The sequence below is a fragment of the Arachis hypogaea genome, chromosome 2 (assembly GCF_003086295.3).
Source record: "Arachis hypogaea cultivar Tifrunner chromosome 2, arahy.Tifrunner.gnm2.J5K5, whole genome shotgun sequence".
NCBI classification, from domain to species: domain Eukaryota; kingdom Viridiplantae; phylum Streptophyta; class Magnoliopsida; order Fabales; family Fabaceae; genus Arachis; species Arachis hypogaea.
Genome location: NC_092037.1, coordinates 66,061,414 through 66,078,735, shown reverse-complemented (window position 1 = coordinate 66,078,735; position 17,322 = coordinate 66,061,414). Strand labels below are relative to the sequence as shown.

General features: G+C 32.1%; 1 protein-coding gene across 1 annotated transcript; it reads right to left on the bottom strand.

The window, feature by feature from the left end:
• Positions 1-3,310: 3,310 nt before the first annotated feature.
• Positions 3,311-10,119, bottom strand: LOC140177065 (serine/threonine-protein phosphatase 7 long form homolog). Its single transcript, XM_072209471.1, has 5 exons — positions 10,027-10,119; positions 4,171-4,507; positions 3,783-4,053; positions 3,617-3,698; positions 3,311-3,538 (listed from the first exon to the last, which is right to left on the bottom strand). Exons 1-5 carry the CDS (start codon positions 10,117-10,119, stop codon positions 3,311-3,313), a joined length of 1,011 nt encoding a protein of 336 aa, XP_072065572.1.
• Positions 10,120-17,322: the final 7,203 nt, after the last annotated feature.

Genomic DNA, 17,322 nt, shown 5'->3' with positions numbered 1-17,322 from the left:
CTAACTCCAATGAAGGGTATACAGATACTACTCCCATATGAAGCAGTAGTGGGGTTAGCATATGACCCCAGAGTCCTCTTGTCTTGTCCATTCATACTTACTGTTGTAATGGAATACAAGATTGATGATATGTATGTTGATATTATTTATTTTATAATAATGGAATAAATAAAAATGGAATTTGTAAAAATATTTTGAAAATACTTTGTGAAAATTTTCGAAAAATTTGAAATTGAAATTTGGATTCTATATCAAAAATTTCGAAAATGTAGTTTTTTTTTTGAATTTTGAATTGATGAAAGAGAAAAACACACAAAGGACACAAGACTTAAAAATTTTTAAATTTAGTGCTCCTTATTTTCGAAAATTTTTGGAGGGAAAACACCAAGGAACACCAAACTTAAAGATTTTAATACCAAGACACAAGAAAACCTCAAGAACACCTTGAAGATTCACAAGAACACCAAGAACAAAAGAAAGAACACCAAACTTAAAATTTTTAGAAAACTTTAAGAAAATTTTCGAAAATTATAAGAAATTAACAAGAAAACACCAAACTTAAAGTTTGGCACAAGATTAAATCAAGAAAAATTATCTTTGAAAAAGATTTTCAAAAGAACTGGTGCCCAATTGCCAAGAACATAAGCCAACGTTATAACCAACTGAGTTAAAAATGTAATGTATTTCAAAGATGTATTATTTTGTGGATAAAAGTATAATTTTTGAAAGTTAATGTTTTGAAAAAGCACAAGAAAAATAAGAAAAGACACAAAACAAGAAAAACTCAAGATCAAACAAGGAAAATAAACAAGAACAACTTGAAAATCAATGAAGAACAAAGAACACAAGTCGAAAATTTAAAGAAAAATATCAAATATGCAATTAACACCAAACTTAAAATAAGACACTAAACTCACGAAAAATTAACACTTAATTAAGAAAAATAATTTTTTTTTTGAAAAGAAATTTTTGAAAAGAAACTATCCTATCAAAATTTAATGACTCTATAAAAACAAATTATTCCTAATCTAAGAAATAAAATAAGCTTTCAATTGTCCAAACTCAATAATCCCCGGCAACGGCGCCAAAAACTTGGTGCACGAATTTGTGATTCGCACAACTAACCAGCAAGTGCACTGGGTCGTCCAAGTAATACCTTACGTGAGTAAGGGTCGATCCCACGGAGATTATTGGTTTGAAGCAATCAATACTTATTTTATTGATCTTAGTCAGGATGCCACAAAGTTAATTGGATTTTACTTGTAAGAAGCCAAACTATTTAAAATTGTAAGTTGGAATAATAAAGAATACTAGCGTTACTTGTTGTGCAGTGATGGGGAATATGTTGGGGTTTTGGAGATGCTTTGTCCTTTGAACTTCAACTCTTCCTTGAAATCCTTCAACACACGCAAGGCTCCTTCCATGGCAAGCTCTATGTAGGGTGTCACCGTTGTCAGTGGCTACTTCCCATCCTCTCAGTGAAAACGTTCCTATGCTCTGTCACAGCACGGCTAATCATCTGTCGGTTCTCAATCAGGTCGGAATAGAATCCATTGATTCTTTTGCGTCTGTCACTAACGCCCAGCCCTCAGGAGTTTGAAGCACGTCACAGTCATTCAATCCCGGAATCCTACTCGGAATACCACAGACAAGGTTTAGACTTTCCAGATTCTCATGAATGCCGCCATCTATCTAGCTTATACCACTAAGATTCTGTTGGGGAATCTAAGAGATATTCATTCAGTCTGATGTAGAACGGAGGTGGTTGTCAGGCACACGTTTGTGGATTGAGGAAGGTGATGAGTGTCACGGATCATCACCTTCTTCACAATTAAGCGCGAATAAACATCTTAGATAAGAACAAGCGTGTTTGAATGGAAAACAAAGGAATTATATTAAATCATCGAGACGCTGCAGAGCTCCTCGCCCCCAACAATGGAGTTTAGAGACTCATACCGTCACAAAGTGTATAATTCAGATCTGAAAATGTCATGAGGTACAATAAATGTCTGTAAAAGTTGTTTAAATAGTAAACTAGTAACCTAGGTTTACAGAAAATGAATAAACTAAGATAATTGGTGCAGAAATCCACTTCTGGGGCCCACTTGGTGTGTGCTGGGGCTGAGACTAAAGCTTTCCACGTGTAGAGGCCTTTCTTGGCGTTAAACTCCAGGTTATGACGTGTTTTGGGCGTTCAACTCCGGATCATGACGTTTTTCTGGCGTTTAACTCCAGACAGCAGCATGAACTTGGCGTTTAACACCAAGTTACGTCGTCTATCCTTGCGCAAAGTATGGACTATTATATATTGCTGGAAAGCCCTGGATGTCTACTTTCCAACGCCGTTGAGAACGCGCCAATTGGACTCCTGTAGCTCCAGAAAATCCATTTCGAGTGCAGGGAGGTCAGGATCCAACAGCATCAGCAGTCCTTTTTCAGCCTAAATCAGATTTTTGCTCAGCTCCCTCAATTTCAGCCAGAAAATACCTGAAATCACAGAAAAACACACAAACTCATAGTAAAGTCCAGAAATATGATTTTTGCCTAAAAACTAATATTATTTTACTAAAAACTAACTGAAACATGCTAAAATCTACATGAAATTACCCCCAAAAAGCGTACAAAATATCCGCTCATCAAGTGCCCAACAATCCTCCTAGACCCATCTATTTGAGCACTACTCCAACCTTTATATCTCATGTTTGATGCATCAACCATAATGAGCCTTGATTTGCAACGCCAACCACAAAACTTTTTCCGCTTACGCTTCATCCCACAAACTTTCCTAAGTTGGCCATCCGTTTCAAGCAAACCATATTCAAGTGGGATAATAAAACTAATAGAAATGAATTTCACCCACTCAAATGAAGGTGTAGATGGCAACCTAGGCAAAGATGCTTCCAAAGATCTTGACAAAGCATAACCAACCCTCGTTCTTCTATTTCTAGGGACTTCCACCTCTTCACAAGATCTCTTAATCTCAATCCTTTGTTCAAAAATTTTATCTAAACCTTTTCCTTTACTCAAATCATAATAGGGAGGGTGAGAAAAATTTACCTCCTCAACGCTTTCTAATGCACTAGGAGAAGGTTCTTCATGCTCAAAGGATTTTTCTGAGGTGCAGGTGGCTGCGGTGTAGCTAGCTGAGGAACATACGCCGACAATCTCAGCATATGTCCGTATGAGCGCATGTACCAATCCCGATACTCCGGGGTCGGTATGAAATCCCAGGTCGGAAGGGGTTGCAGATCCCGCAGTTGAGTGTTTCGCCTGTTGCCCCACTCCGCTATCCACCCCCATGCAAAACTGTTCAGTCATAAACCTGCACTCCGCGAAGAGCCATGCAATGCTGGTCCAGTGGAATGTCCCTTGGTATTTGCGCAGGGGGCTGTGCGAACCCAAACTGACGCATAACTCGGTTCGCAGGGTGCCACTCGATACACTCGAATGACAACAATGGAGCAACGATATCACACACATCAAGATGTCCATGTAATTCGCCGGGTACGATCATTCCTTCGTACGGCCGCCACTCAAACTGCCACAGATAATTCCAATGTCATAACCCTAACAATAATGTATGGAACTAGGATTCATTAGAACCATAAATATTTACCTCCTGCATGTAGTCTATGTCATGCCTAAATGTCTCAACGGTCTTCTCTAACCATGCTGTGCTCCGTTCCGAATGACTCCACCTGAAACATGTGTATTTACGTAAATACCCCTAATTGAAACATGCATAATGAATATAATCTCTGACAAGAACCATAAATATTTACCTCATGGCAACTGGTATCTCAGCAGGTGGAAGGATATGTCTCGGTACAGGCGCAATACACGGCATTCGCTCCCATGCCCAAACAAACAACAGATTAAGAGGGCCATCCATCTCCTTCGTATTATATCGTGATGCACGGCATAGTGCTCTGTAAAGATGTGCAAGACATGCTGAACCCCAACTATAAGTATGAATCCGCTCGAAACCGCGAAGCAACGGTAGATACTTCGCATGGGCATATGCAGTCGACTTATCTGTGAATAGGGTTGACCCTAACAGACAGAAAATCTTACATCTTACGTATCTCCTTATGGACTCTTCAGTATCCAACGGCTCTTCATCTCTGATACTTCAAACCCAACCAAGCTTTATATAGGATTTCGAATTACGACTGAGCACCGGTTGACGTCCGAATATTGCCATGCTCTGACTCTGAACGAAATCACTACTACTATCAGTCCATCCACTCACAGGCTCTCCATCAATTGGTAACACAAATATATGTGCGACATCTTCAAATGTCACTGTAACCTCACCCACCGGCAACACAAAAATGTGAGTCTCCGGCCTCCACCTTTCAACCAGAGCAGCTAACAACGGGTGAAATCCTCTTATCATCCCAATCCTAGATACGTGGTAGAATCCAGTGGCGCGTAAGTAGTTTTCGACCCTCGGATTCCAACTCTGTGGCGGATTCAATTTACGCACCAACAAATTTCTGTTAGGCTGTATCAACAAAAATATATTTGTTATATTAGTTATAACTATTCATTTATTAATAAACAAATATTACCATATCTATTTATAAAATGTATGTAATCACTTCAATTAATAATATTATTTACATATTTATTTATTTTAATATTTTATTTGTTAAAATCATTAACGTGCAATGCATTACCATAGTTAAAATATTTTTTCTAATATTTTAATATTATAAATAAAACTTATATATATTTTTTTAATATTTATTTATTACTTTAACATTTATATATTAAACTTTTGAATATATTCAACATTACATACATATTTATTTACAGTATATATATTTTTTATTTTATTAGAGTATTATTTTTATATTTTTATCGTAGAGAAATATATTTTTTTAAAAAAATTTTAGTATATCGTATAATATAGTATTGTATAATATATATTTTATTTTAGTATTTTTATATTAGAAAATTAATTTAAAATTAACAAAAAATTATTTTTTAACATATTAAATAACAAAAAATAACGGATAAAATACACAATAAAAATATAATTTACCAACTTACATATATAGGATGATCCAAATAATTTATTATATGTTCCTCCGGAGCATTATAATTACGAACCATTCTTCAAAATAAATACAAAATAATATTTTTTTATTGCCTATTATTTTTTCACCCTTTCCACTAGCAGCAACACCCTTCCCCTGCAACCCCCTTCTTCCCTCTCACTAACACCCTTTCGAATGTTGCCCTCAAACCCTCTCACTCACTAACTCTTTCTGTGTTGTATATGGAGGAGAATGCTCCTTATATAGAGAATGCTCCTTATATAGAGCATGAAGAGGCCACGTTTGCTGTTTACCGGAGAACCTGTCCCCTACATGGCAGCAGCTGTAGCACGCCCCCCGAAGTGCAGGAACATTGGAACCGCGACGCCAGCTCCACCTCACCCCTGCGTGGTGTCAAAAGTGTGCATGCTCGCCGCGTCACCTCGCCCCTGCGTGGTGGTGACACGTTGGTCCGCAGTAGGGTCACCACGCCCCTGCGTGTTGACTGGGTATTCCACCACCCGGTAAATCACCCCAGCCTCCAATATTCTCCCAAAACACCAATGGCTTTTCCATAATAAAAATAAATTCCGTAGAAGATTCTAGTACCATAATTACTATTTTAATATAATTAGAATGAGATTCGCGCGATGTGCGGGATGGTAAATTAATGATAATATATAATAAATATTAAAAATTGTTATATTTTATAGAAATAAATTAAATATGTATAAATTAAAGCTAAATTTAAAAAGTGTTTTATTTTAAATAATTTGTAGCACAAAAAATTTGGATGTTAGAGTTGTACAAAGTGACATTTTTATTTGGTGGTTTGATTTTTACATTTGTTTTAGTTGATGGACTTAGTCATCTTATGTGGCGCTCGTCCTCCTTTTTTTGTTGGTTGTTAGAGTTGATGCTTTCTTCTTTTTGTCGTAGGTTCTTGCGAAAACATGTTCTTTATGAATTGTTGAGTTTGATGCACTTTTTATTGTGTTATTTGGTTCTATTTTTGTATGTATGTTCTTCTTTCGAAGATGTGTCTTGAATTTGTATAGTTTTCTTCCTCCTTAATCACTTGATGAGGTGGTGCTTCAATGTCATTATTTTTCTGAAATGTCATTAGATTTGAAGCAGTTCTGCCCAATAAATTTTTTGCGTCGCCATTAAATAGTACAAAAGTTGTTGTAACACTTTGATCTAAAACCTTTAATTGAATTCTGAACCTAAAATAAGTATTCGGCTAGCAACTAATAATTTGATAGATGAGATTATGAATGTTGTGATAAGTATGAAGTGGGTATGAGGTGGATGACCATTTCTCTATGTTATTGAGAATATCAAGAGAGATTGTGTAATTAATTGAGTTTGAAAAGTTGACCCCTTATATGTATATAAATAGGGGTTTGTTCTGAAGGATAAAGCACACAAAAGCAATAAGACATCATTCTCTCTTTCTCTTTTTCTAATTATATTTATTTATTTTATTTGTTACCTCTTCCTCGTTTATTTATTTAGTTATTTTATAACAATGAAAAATATATTGAGTTACCTTATTGTTGGATATTGTGGTATTTGATTACATGTGCCACAAATGTAGTTGTTTCTTTTTTTTATATATAGTTGCTAAAATTGTGAAGATCTTTTCCTATTCCAATATTCAATTTATATTATCATTAGGTATATGGTATTTGAGTAAGTATGAATGTATGATGCATGTTGTGATTTTTTTTGTCATACCTGATCATCAGATTCTCATTGCAGTTCGGAAATAAATTTTTTGTGTGCTAAATTTGATGTTATGTGAAGGAATAGTAATAAGAGACTTATATATGTAGTTTAAATGGTATGGAATTTAAATACTTATAACGTAAAATTTATTATGATTAATAATATTATTATGACATTTGTAATATGGATGTTTATTACTTTCAGTGAGTTATTTATAAAAATTAATAAATTAATTGTTGCGGTTATAAATTTATTGTATTATTTATAACGGTAAGATATAATAAATATAGAAATATGAATTCAATGTATTTGAAGGTTACAAATTTATTGGATTCTATTCTTTAATTTTTTATTTGTATCTAATATGAAAATGTATGTCTAATATCATATTTTTTGGTTTCGTTTTGATACTCTTTTAATAAATTTATTTTTTTAATTTTTAAATATTCTTTTCAAAATTTATATTGGTAAAATAAAATAGAATTTGTTTTTAATAATAAGTAAAAACTACAATAATAGTTCTTTGTACCTAGTGTTACTTCTAAAAATTAAAATGATTATTTTTTTTACCAAAGATATGGAGACTTGAACTTGCGACCAATATCAATATGAGAGATTATGCCATTTGAGGTAAATGTATGACTAATATCATATTTTTTAGTTTCGTTTTGATACTCTTTTAATAAATTTGTTTTTTTTTTTTAATTTTCAAATATTCTTTTCAAAATTTATATTGGTAAAATAAAATAGAATTTGTTTTTAATACTAAGTAAAAACTACAATAATAATTCTTTGTACCTAGTGTTACTTCTAAAAATTAAAATGATTATTTTTTTTTACCAAAATTACGGAGACTCGAACTCGCGACCAATATGGGAGATTATGCCATTTGAGATATAACTCATTGGCAAAAATTAAAATGATTATAATAAACATAATTATAATAATAAAATATAATTTTCATTTTTTAAACTTTTAATTTATAAATTAATTGTTGCGGTTATAAATTTATTGTATTATTTATAACGGTAAGATATAATAAATATAGGAATATGAATTCAATGTATTTAGAGATTATAAAGTTATTGGATTCTATTTTTTAGTTTTTTATTTGTATATTTTATTTTTTTGCTGATTTGGAAATAATCGTTGATTTGGTAAGAATTGAGTGGTTGATTCTAAAGTTGTGCGAAGTAAACAATATTGTTGACATGGCATTAGTAGAAGAAAAGAAATGTCTCAAAAGTAATGCGGTGCATACTTATGTATCTACTTTTATATATTAAGAATAGATAAAGATAATTAATATATTTACTAATATTATATATAAAGAGTGAGAGAGAAGAGTATTAAAAATGCTTGTAAAATAAAGTAAAAGAGAGAATTGTATAAAGAGGGAGAGAAGATTTTATTGCTGTGTTTTTCTCAGAGGCAAATGCTTCTATTTATACATGTATAGCGGGGTTTAATTTCAACGTTCATTTAAGATTATTCCTTCTTGAAAAAGTGAGCTCCACATAGGAATGGCATCCACGTCCCATTCTTATCACAACACTCCCCCTTGGATGCCCATTTAGGATTATTGCCTCGTTAAAACCTTACTAAAGAAAAACTCAGTGGAAAAAAAACCTTAGTGAAGGAAAAAGAGTACAATATTCTTTAGTGATGGGGACTGTCATTAAAAACCTTATCAAGAAAAACCCAATGGAAAAAAATCTGACAAAAAAAGAGTACAGTCTCCCCCCTTGCCGACATCAAATAAGTACAGTCTCCCCCTCTTGGTGACATCATTTAATGTCTCGAAATCGGCACATCCCAATCTCATGTACCAATCTTTCAAAGGAGGATTTTGGGAGTGACTTTGTGAATAAATCTGCCAGATTGTCACTTGAGCGGATCTGTTGAACATCAATTGTCCTTTGATTTTGAAGATCATGAGTGAAGAAGAATTTGGGGGAAATATGCTTTGTTCTATCACCTTTGATGTATCCGCCTTTAAGTTGAGCAATGCATGCTGTATTATCTTCAAATAGGACAGTTAGAGCTATCTTCTGATTAATCAGTCCACATGATGACAGAATATATTGGATCACACTCCTGAGCCAAAAATACTCGCGACTTGCTTCATGTATCGCTAGTATTTCAGCATGATTAGAGGAGGTTGCTGCTATCGTCTGTTTCGTGGACCTCCATGATATAGCTGTACCACCATATGTGAATATGTATCCTGTTTGAGATCTCCCTTTATGTGGATCAGATAAATATCCAGTATCTGCATAGCCAACTAATTGTGACTTGGATCCATATGGATAAAACAATCCCATATCAACCATTCCATGAAGATATCGAAAGATCTGTTTGATTCCACTCCAATGTCTTCTGGTTGGAGAGGAACTATATCTTGCTAGTAAATTCACCGCGAATGATATGTCAGGTCGCGTATTATTGGCAAGATACATTAGCACTCCAATGGCACTAAGATATGGTACTTTAGGACCAAGAATATATTCATTCTCTTCTTTAGGACGGAATTGATCATTTTCCATATCCAAAGATCTTATGATCATTGGGGTACTTAATGGATGTGACTTATCCATATAAAATCTTTTCAAGATTTTTTCTGTGTATGTTGTTTGATGAATAAAGATCCCATTTTTTGTATGCTCGATCTACAGGCCAAGACAAAATTTAGTCCTTCCAAGATCTTTCATCTCAAACTCTTCTTTTAGAGTTTTTATAATTGTTGGAATCTCTTCAAGAGTCCCAATGATATTTAAATCATCAACGTACATAGCAATTATAATGAATCCAGATGCAGTTTTCTTTATGAAAACCCATGGGCAGATATCATCATTCTTGAATCTGTTTTTGGCCAGATACTCAGTAAGACGATTATACCACATTCGTCCAAATTGCTTTAGACCGTATAAAGATCTTTGTAATTTAACTGAGTATAACCCCTGCAAAAATTTATTGGATGGTTTAGACATCTTTAGTTCTTCAGGAACTTTCATATAGATATCCCGATCTAATGAGCCATATAAATAGGCTGTTACTATATCCATTAAATGCATATGCAGTTTATGATATGCAGATAAACTGACCAAAAACAACGGAATGTTATCGCATCCACTACAGGGGAATACATTTCTTTATAATCTATACTGAGCCTTTGTGAAAAACCTTGTGCCACAAGTCGGGCTTTATAGCGCACAACTTTATTTTTCTCATTTTGTTTTCTCACAAATACCCATCGGCATCCAACAGATTTTACATCTGCAGGTGTACGGACTACAGGTCCAAGGACTTCACGTTTCGCAAGTGAGTCTAATTCAGCCTTCATGGCTTCTTCCCATTTTGGCCAATCATTTCTTTGTCGACATTCTTCGACTGATCTTGGCTCAAGATCCTTATTTTCATGCATGATATTTAATGCCACATTATATGTAAATATTTCATTGACAATTGTCTTATTTCGGTCCCATATCTCTCCTGTAAAGACATAATTTATCGAGATCTCGTCATGTTCACAATTTTTAGGTACCTGAATGTCTTCTGGCGTTAAAACTATATCAGAATTTTGGACAACTGCAGGTGTCTCAACTATGTCTTTTTCAACAGGAATAGTATTTACCACTTTTCTCTTTCGAGGATTTTTATCTTTGAAACTGACAGGCCTACCACGCTTCTGGCGTGTATTTACTTCAGTGGCTATTTGTCCTACAGGGACATCAATTTGAATTGGTACATTTTTGAACTTCTAGTTCACATTGCCCTGATCGAGGATCTAAATGCATCAACGATGATGTATTCCAATTAAGTTCCTTTTCAAGAAGCTTATTCTCTCCCCCTAATGTTGGAAATTTTGATTCATCAAAATGACAATCCACAAACCGGGCTTTAAATACATCTCCGGTTTGTATCTCAAGATACCTCACTATAGAGGGAGAATCATATCCAACATATATCCCCAATTTTCTTTGGGGTCCCATTTTGGTGCGATTAGGTGGTGCAATAGGAACATATATCGCACACCCAAATATTCTTAAATGGGAGACATTTGGCTGCTGGCCAAAAGCTAATTGTATAGGAGAGAACTGATGGTAACTCGTTGGCCTCAAACGAATAAGTGCTGCGGCATGTAAAATAGCATGCCCCCAAATCGAGGTTGGGAGATTTGTTCTCATAAGCAAGGGTCTAGCAATCAATTGGAGGCATTTAATAAGTGAATCTGCTAATCCATTTTGTGTGTGAACATAAGCTACTAGATGTTCAACACTTATTCCATTAGCCATACAATAAGCATCACAAGCTTGGGAAGTAAATTCACCAGCATTATTAAGACAAATTACTTTGATTGAATTTTCTGGAAATTGTGCTTTTAATCGAATAACTTGAGCCAGTAATCTCGCAAGCGCCAGGTTACGAGAAGACAATAAGCACACATGTGACCATCTCGAAGATGCGTCTATTAGGACCATAAAATATATGAAAGATCCACATAGTGGATGAATAGGTCCACATATATCACCTTGAATCCTTTCTAGGAATTCAGGGGACTCAAATCCAATCTTTACTGGTGATGGCCTTAAAATTAACTTTCCCTAAGAACATGTAGTACAACAAAATTCACTAGCTTTAAAAATCTTCTGGTTCTTTAGTGAATGTCCATGAGAGTTTTCAATAATTCTCCTTATCATGGTTATTCCCAGATGACCCAATCTATCATGCCAAGTTATGAATTCATTTGGGCTAGTAAACTTCTGGTTTATAATGGCATGTGATTCAATTGCACTAATCTTGGTATAATATAACCCAGATAAAAGTGAGGGTAACTTTTCTAATATAACTTTCTTATTTGAATCATGAGTTGTGATACATAAATACTCATGATTTTCCTCATTCATAGTCTCAATATGATATTCATTTTGGCGAATATCTTTAAAGCTCAACAAGTTTTTTCGAGACTTGGTAGACAATAGTGCATTATTTATTATGAATTTTGTTCCTCCAGGAAATAAAATTATAGCTCTTCTGGAGCCTTCTATCACATTGCCCGAGCCAATAATAGTATTAACATATTCTTCTTTTGGCACAAGATGGGTAAAATATATCACTTTTAAGAATAATGTGCGAACTTGCACTATCCGCAAGGCAAATATCTTCAGAATATGTCTTTGCCATTTTTCTTCAAAAATAAATGATAATTATAAAATGAGTAGAAGTACATGCACAGTCAAATTATTCACATGAATACTTAACAAACACATACACATATCAAACTATTCCATCATTGATCAAATAGCCAATATTACCTTCAGAATACTTAAAGAAATTAGATACATCATAATGTGTGGTGAAATTTTCATCATTTGAAACAAAATTTGTTTCCTTTTCTTTGTCATCCCTTTTCAAGGATGCTTGATAAAGATCAACTAGGTGCCTTGAGGTACGACAGGTATGTGACTAATGACCCTTTCCACTACAACGAAAGCATTTATCCTCAATTGATATACTTTTCCTATTATTTCTTTCTTTATCCCACTTCTGGTGAGATCTTTCTTGTGAACATAATTTCTTTTCCTTCCATAATTTTTTTTGTTATCAAAATCTTGCCATTTACCTTTTCTGGGGTTAATTGCCGCATTTACTTCATGAAATGGGGCGGCGCCAACTGGGCGCGCTTCATGATTCTTTAAAAGTAACTCATTGTTGCGTTCAACAACAAGAAAGCAAAAAATTAACTCAGAATATTTTTAAATTCTTTTTTTCGATATTGCTGCTGCAGGAGCACATTCGAGACATGGAAGGTCAAGAAAGTTTTTCCTAACATATCGGACTTAAGGAAGTATCACATGATTGTACCTTTCTTCAAAGTCTTTCCACAGATCTGCAAGATCTTTTAATGTGGGATATTCATTTTTCAATCATTCGTCAAGATGATGATGAAGGAAAATCATGGCCTTGACTTTTATCCTTCTGGGATGTATTATTTTCAACTTCAATGGTATCTTCAAAATCCATTGAATCAAGATGGATTTCAACATCTATATCCATGATAAATAATTATTTTCAAATATATCAAGAGCATTATATTCAAGATGAAAAAGTTTCGACATAATAAAAATTTGTTACATGGAGTCTTCCTAAAATTTGATCAGAGTCTCGTGCTGATAACGTGTTGTAAAATAAATATAAAATAAAAGTATAAATAGAAAATTCTAGTACCACAATTACTATCTCAATATAATAAAGATAATTAATATATTTACTAATATTATATATAAAGAGTGAGAGAGAAGAGTATTAAAAATGCTTGTAAAATAAAATAAGAGAGAGAATTGTATAAAGAGGGAGAGAAGATTTTATTGCTGTGTTTTTCTTAGAGGCAAAGGCCTCCATTTATACATGTATAGAGGGGTTTAATTTCAACGTTCATTTAAAATTATTCCTTCTTAAAAAAGTGATCTCGACATAGGAGTGGGCATCTACGTCCCATTCTTATTACAACAAAGCGCTAGTTTTTTGTGTGTCAAAAATGAACTCAAACAAATTTTGTGTATTGGATGCACAATTTTTTGATAAATTATTGAGTCTTATTAAATAAAAATTAAAGAATATTATAAAAGAAGAGTATGGATAGATCTTAATAAATATAAAATATATTAAAATATAAATAAATAAATAAATATATTTCTATTTTATATAATATATTTTAAAATAAAAAATATTAATACATAAAACATAAATCTTTTCATTTAATAAAATTAATTAATAAGTATGAATAAATTTTTTTATTATATTAAAAAAAAATTCATGCTAAAATGTATTTTATTGCCACAGATAAAATTTAAGATAATTAAGTTTTATTTTATATTACTAGATATATGATAGATTATTTTGTATTAAAATTAAAAGTTTCTTATATTACTACATTTGTTAAAAATATTATTACGTAATATAAAATTATATAAATAGAATTTAATTTTGATGTATTATCTATGTAAATTATATATATATATATATATATATATATATATATATATATATTTAATTATGTAGTATCATGTTAATAAAAATAACTATATTTTATATTAACAATAGTAATAATCATTTAAAAGACCTGATATGATAATTGGACGATCATATAAAAGTTTTTACATTTTTATTGTATCAAAATTAAATTTATATAAATATTATTAAAAATAATTTTTTTAACATATATTTCACACAAAGTTTGATTTTTTATAAAAATAAAAATTTAATATTTTTAGTTGTTTAATTTATATTTACAACAAAATAATAAAAAACAAAAAATAAACAATATTATTATTATTTCTTTAATATTTTTAAATATCTAAAGAAATTAGTCTCCTTGAAAAAGAGCAAATATGTGAGAGGCTTTAAGTCATATATAGTATCATTGCTAATTTTTATTTTTGGAGAAGCCAGTTTCTATCTAATATCCATTTTAATTTTTTAAAGTTTAAATTGTATATATAATATGGAAGATGCTATGGTGCTGAAAGAAAGATCTTTCAACAACTGCGGAGAGTGCATGTTACATTATGGTGACTATATGTGTCTCGTTGAAGTGTTCATTATGGTTGGAGGCGCTACAGTTAAAAATAGGCAGTTCAGGAGAGAATTTCACGGTTCAGAAGATTTGTGTCAGATTCTCTTATTAACAACGAGATTAAAAAAAGTAATGAATTTGGTTTAGAAAAATAAGTATAATATAATAGTAACGAAATTTTTTTGTTCTGATGTTTGGACTGGATAAATGTAAAAATATTGTATGGATCATAGATTATTATGGACAAATCAATCAGAGTTGGATTTTTTTGTCTCAAAAACATAGAAAAAAAATTTATTTTAATGTCCAAAAATGATAGGTATGTAATTCAATTTTTGAAAACAATAATAGTTAAACAATTTATTTGGCCTTGAAGGTAATTAATAATTGTAAATTATAATGAGTATCAGAATAATTGTTTAAAAGCATGGTAGTTTATTATGATATTTTAAAATATATATGTATATTTTTTTACATAATAATTTAATTATATTTATTCGTTTAGATAATTATTTCTGTGATGAATGCATAAGATTTTTTATTACAATATATAATTAAATAGATGTATAAAATTTTTATCTTAACAATGTCTTAAAATTGAATTAAAAAATATATAAAAATTAGTTATTTTAAAATGAAAACAAAAAAATAATTGTAATATAAGTTTTTATTATTTCATATAAATATATTTTTTATATATATATTTTTTTATTTATATACAATTCTAGTTTCACGTTATAAATACTAGCATATCAACCGACACAAATATTTTAAGAGAATTCACTCTTTTTATTATTAAATGTGTATAAAATTAAATAAAAATAAATTTTTTTTAGCATGACAGGTTATTTGTATTTTAATTAAAATGTATAATAAGTAGTTTAGGTTATAAAAATTAAAAACAAATATATTTTTGTAAATTATATATAACGAATAGTTTTCTAAAAAATGAAACAATTTAATAGTTCTTTTTAATTTTTTATTCATATCTTTTCTTCATACAAAATTAACCAAAAATGTTGACATAGTCCAACCTCCTTTTCATGGTCTAATTAATCTTTACTGTTGAACTTGATATCTTGGTGTCTAGGTTCATATTGTAAATAAATAAATATTATAATTACTTTGTTAACATAAATTGATTAGCATTGTTTAATGTAATGTTTTACTGAAATCTACGTTACATCTCTTCTGAAGTGTAGGACCTATATCTAAACCCTTAAAGTACATGCTGTAGCTACGGAGAAGTTGCTCACGCATCAACAACACACTCCAGCTTGACACGTTTTCACCAGCATGTGCGGAGAAATCTATGTCTCAGCACTAGAAAATTTTTCATATAATATATACCGCTTATCAATATATATTATATGGAAAGTATTCCCGTATAAAAATGCTCGGAGACGAAATTTGGTATGGCAAACATGTGGACCGTACAGATATAAATTAAAATATGTTGATGGTTCAAATAGAAGCATTGGTTAATAATGTAGAATATAGTGCGTAGGATCCATAGTGCGAGATAAACTGATTGGCATGGTAATTCGTTGTGGCATTCACGTGAAGTAGTCGGATTCCAAAGCTGGATGTAATGTCGGCTGGAGCCGTCTGGCTTGTTGTAGGACTCAGCTGAAAATTTTGTTTGGTACACATACAGGCCTGATGTTGGACCAATTGTAGAATAATGTTATGTAATTCGATTTTTAAAATATGTAACTTGTGTTTAGTTTTTATTCTAGTGTTTTCTTTTGTTGTGATTAAGCCCGTTTCTATCATGTAAAATAAATAATGTAGAGAGGCAAAATGTTGAGGATGAATGCAACAGTAGAGAATGGAAGTAGTTGCCTGTATTGGATAACGTAATAATTTTATATTAGTTATGTATTTTATATCTTGTGCTAAAAAAATGATGGATATAAAAATATTTTTGTTAAATAAAATGAATTTTTAATAAATGAATAATATTTTATATATGAAATGATAGTATTAAATTAAGTGTTATTATTTCTTTAATGCAAAGTAATTGTCTGTTTTTGATACGTGTAAATTAAAAAAAAATCCTATTTTGTTGATTTTATAGAAGAAAAGTGTTGATTAGGTGAAAAATACATTTTACTTGTGAAGTAGTATATTGTTATTCGTATTGTCGCGGATCAATTAAGCTTTTCTACATGGATCGATGTTATTTATAGAAAGGTATTAATTCATTATGTTTAATTTTTTATATTAGACAATTATTGGGCATGATATTGGTTTTTTAGAATAAATAGTTATCTTTCGTTGTTGTCTTCATTGAGAAGAAAAGTAATATAAGCGAAAGTATGGTTAGTGGGAAGCCATTCCAAGGCTGCATGGTGTGGGTAGTGGAATTTATTTTAATGATGTAACAACTAAGGTAGAATGCATGATTAAAAAGTAAATTAACTGCATGAAAAGGTAAGTAACATTAGTTCATTAACAAGAGTACAATGCGATATGGAAAGGATTGCTAAGGCATTTGCAATGGCGGATAAGTTTACTGGAATCGGCACTTGGAAACATCACGAGCGGCGGTGTTTGGGTGCAGGTCTGGCGCCTAGACCATCCATCATGGGTTACTATAACTGGCATCGTTGTCGCGATGATGTCAGAGCTGTTCGAGGTCGAATATACATTCGTGGAGTGCATCCTTGGTGTCAGGGACATCGTTAAGCCTAGATTGCAGGGAGCAAAGCTCTTGGGCCAAGTTGATGTACTTTGTCTTCCACGTCTCCAAGAGGTCATAGTTGTAGTCGTCGACGAATGTGTCAAGAACCTCGGATAGGGCACGAAGGAATAGCCTAGCTGCGTCCTCGAGGCTTGTGTCGATATCGTAGGCGTATCTGCCATACACCACCAAGGCATCTGTTGCTCTGGAAGGGACGACGGAGGCGAGGTGTCGATAACATCTCCGGTCATGTGATGTTGTCTGCCTAATGATTCTGTATATTG

Coding starts and splice junctions, on each gene's coding strand:
- LOC140177065 (XM_072209471.1), bottom strand. CDS start 10,119: ATGAAGGCTGAATTAGACTCACTTGCGAAACGTGAAGTCCTTGGACCT. Junction 4,054..4,170: donor ACGTCAACCGGTGCTCAGTC/GTAATTCGAAAT, acceptor TCTGTCTGTTAG/GGTCAACCCTATTCACAGAT. Junction 3,539..3,616: donor ACATAGACTACATGCAGGAG/GTAAATATTTAT, acceptor TATCTGTGGCAG/TTTGAGTGGCGGCCGTACGA.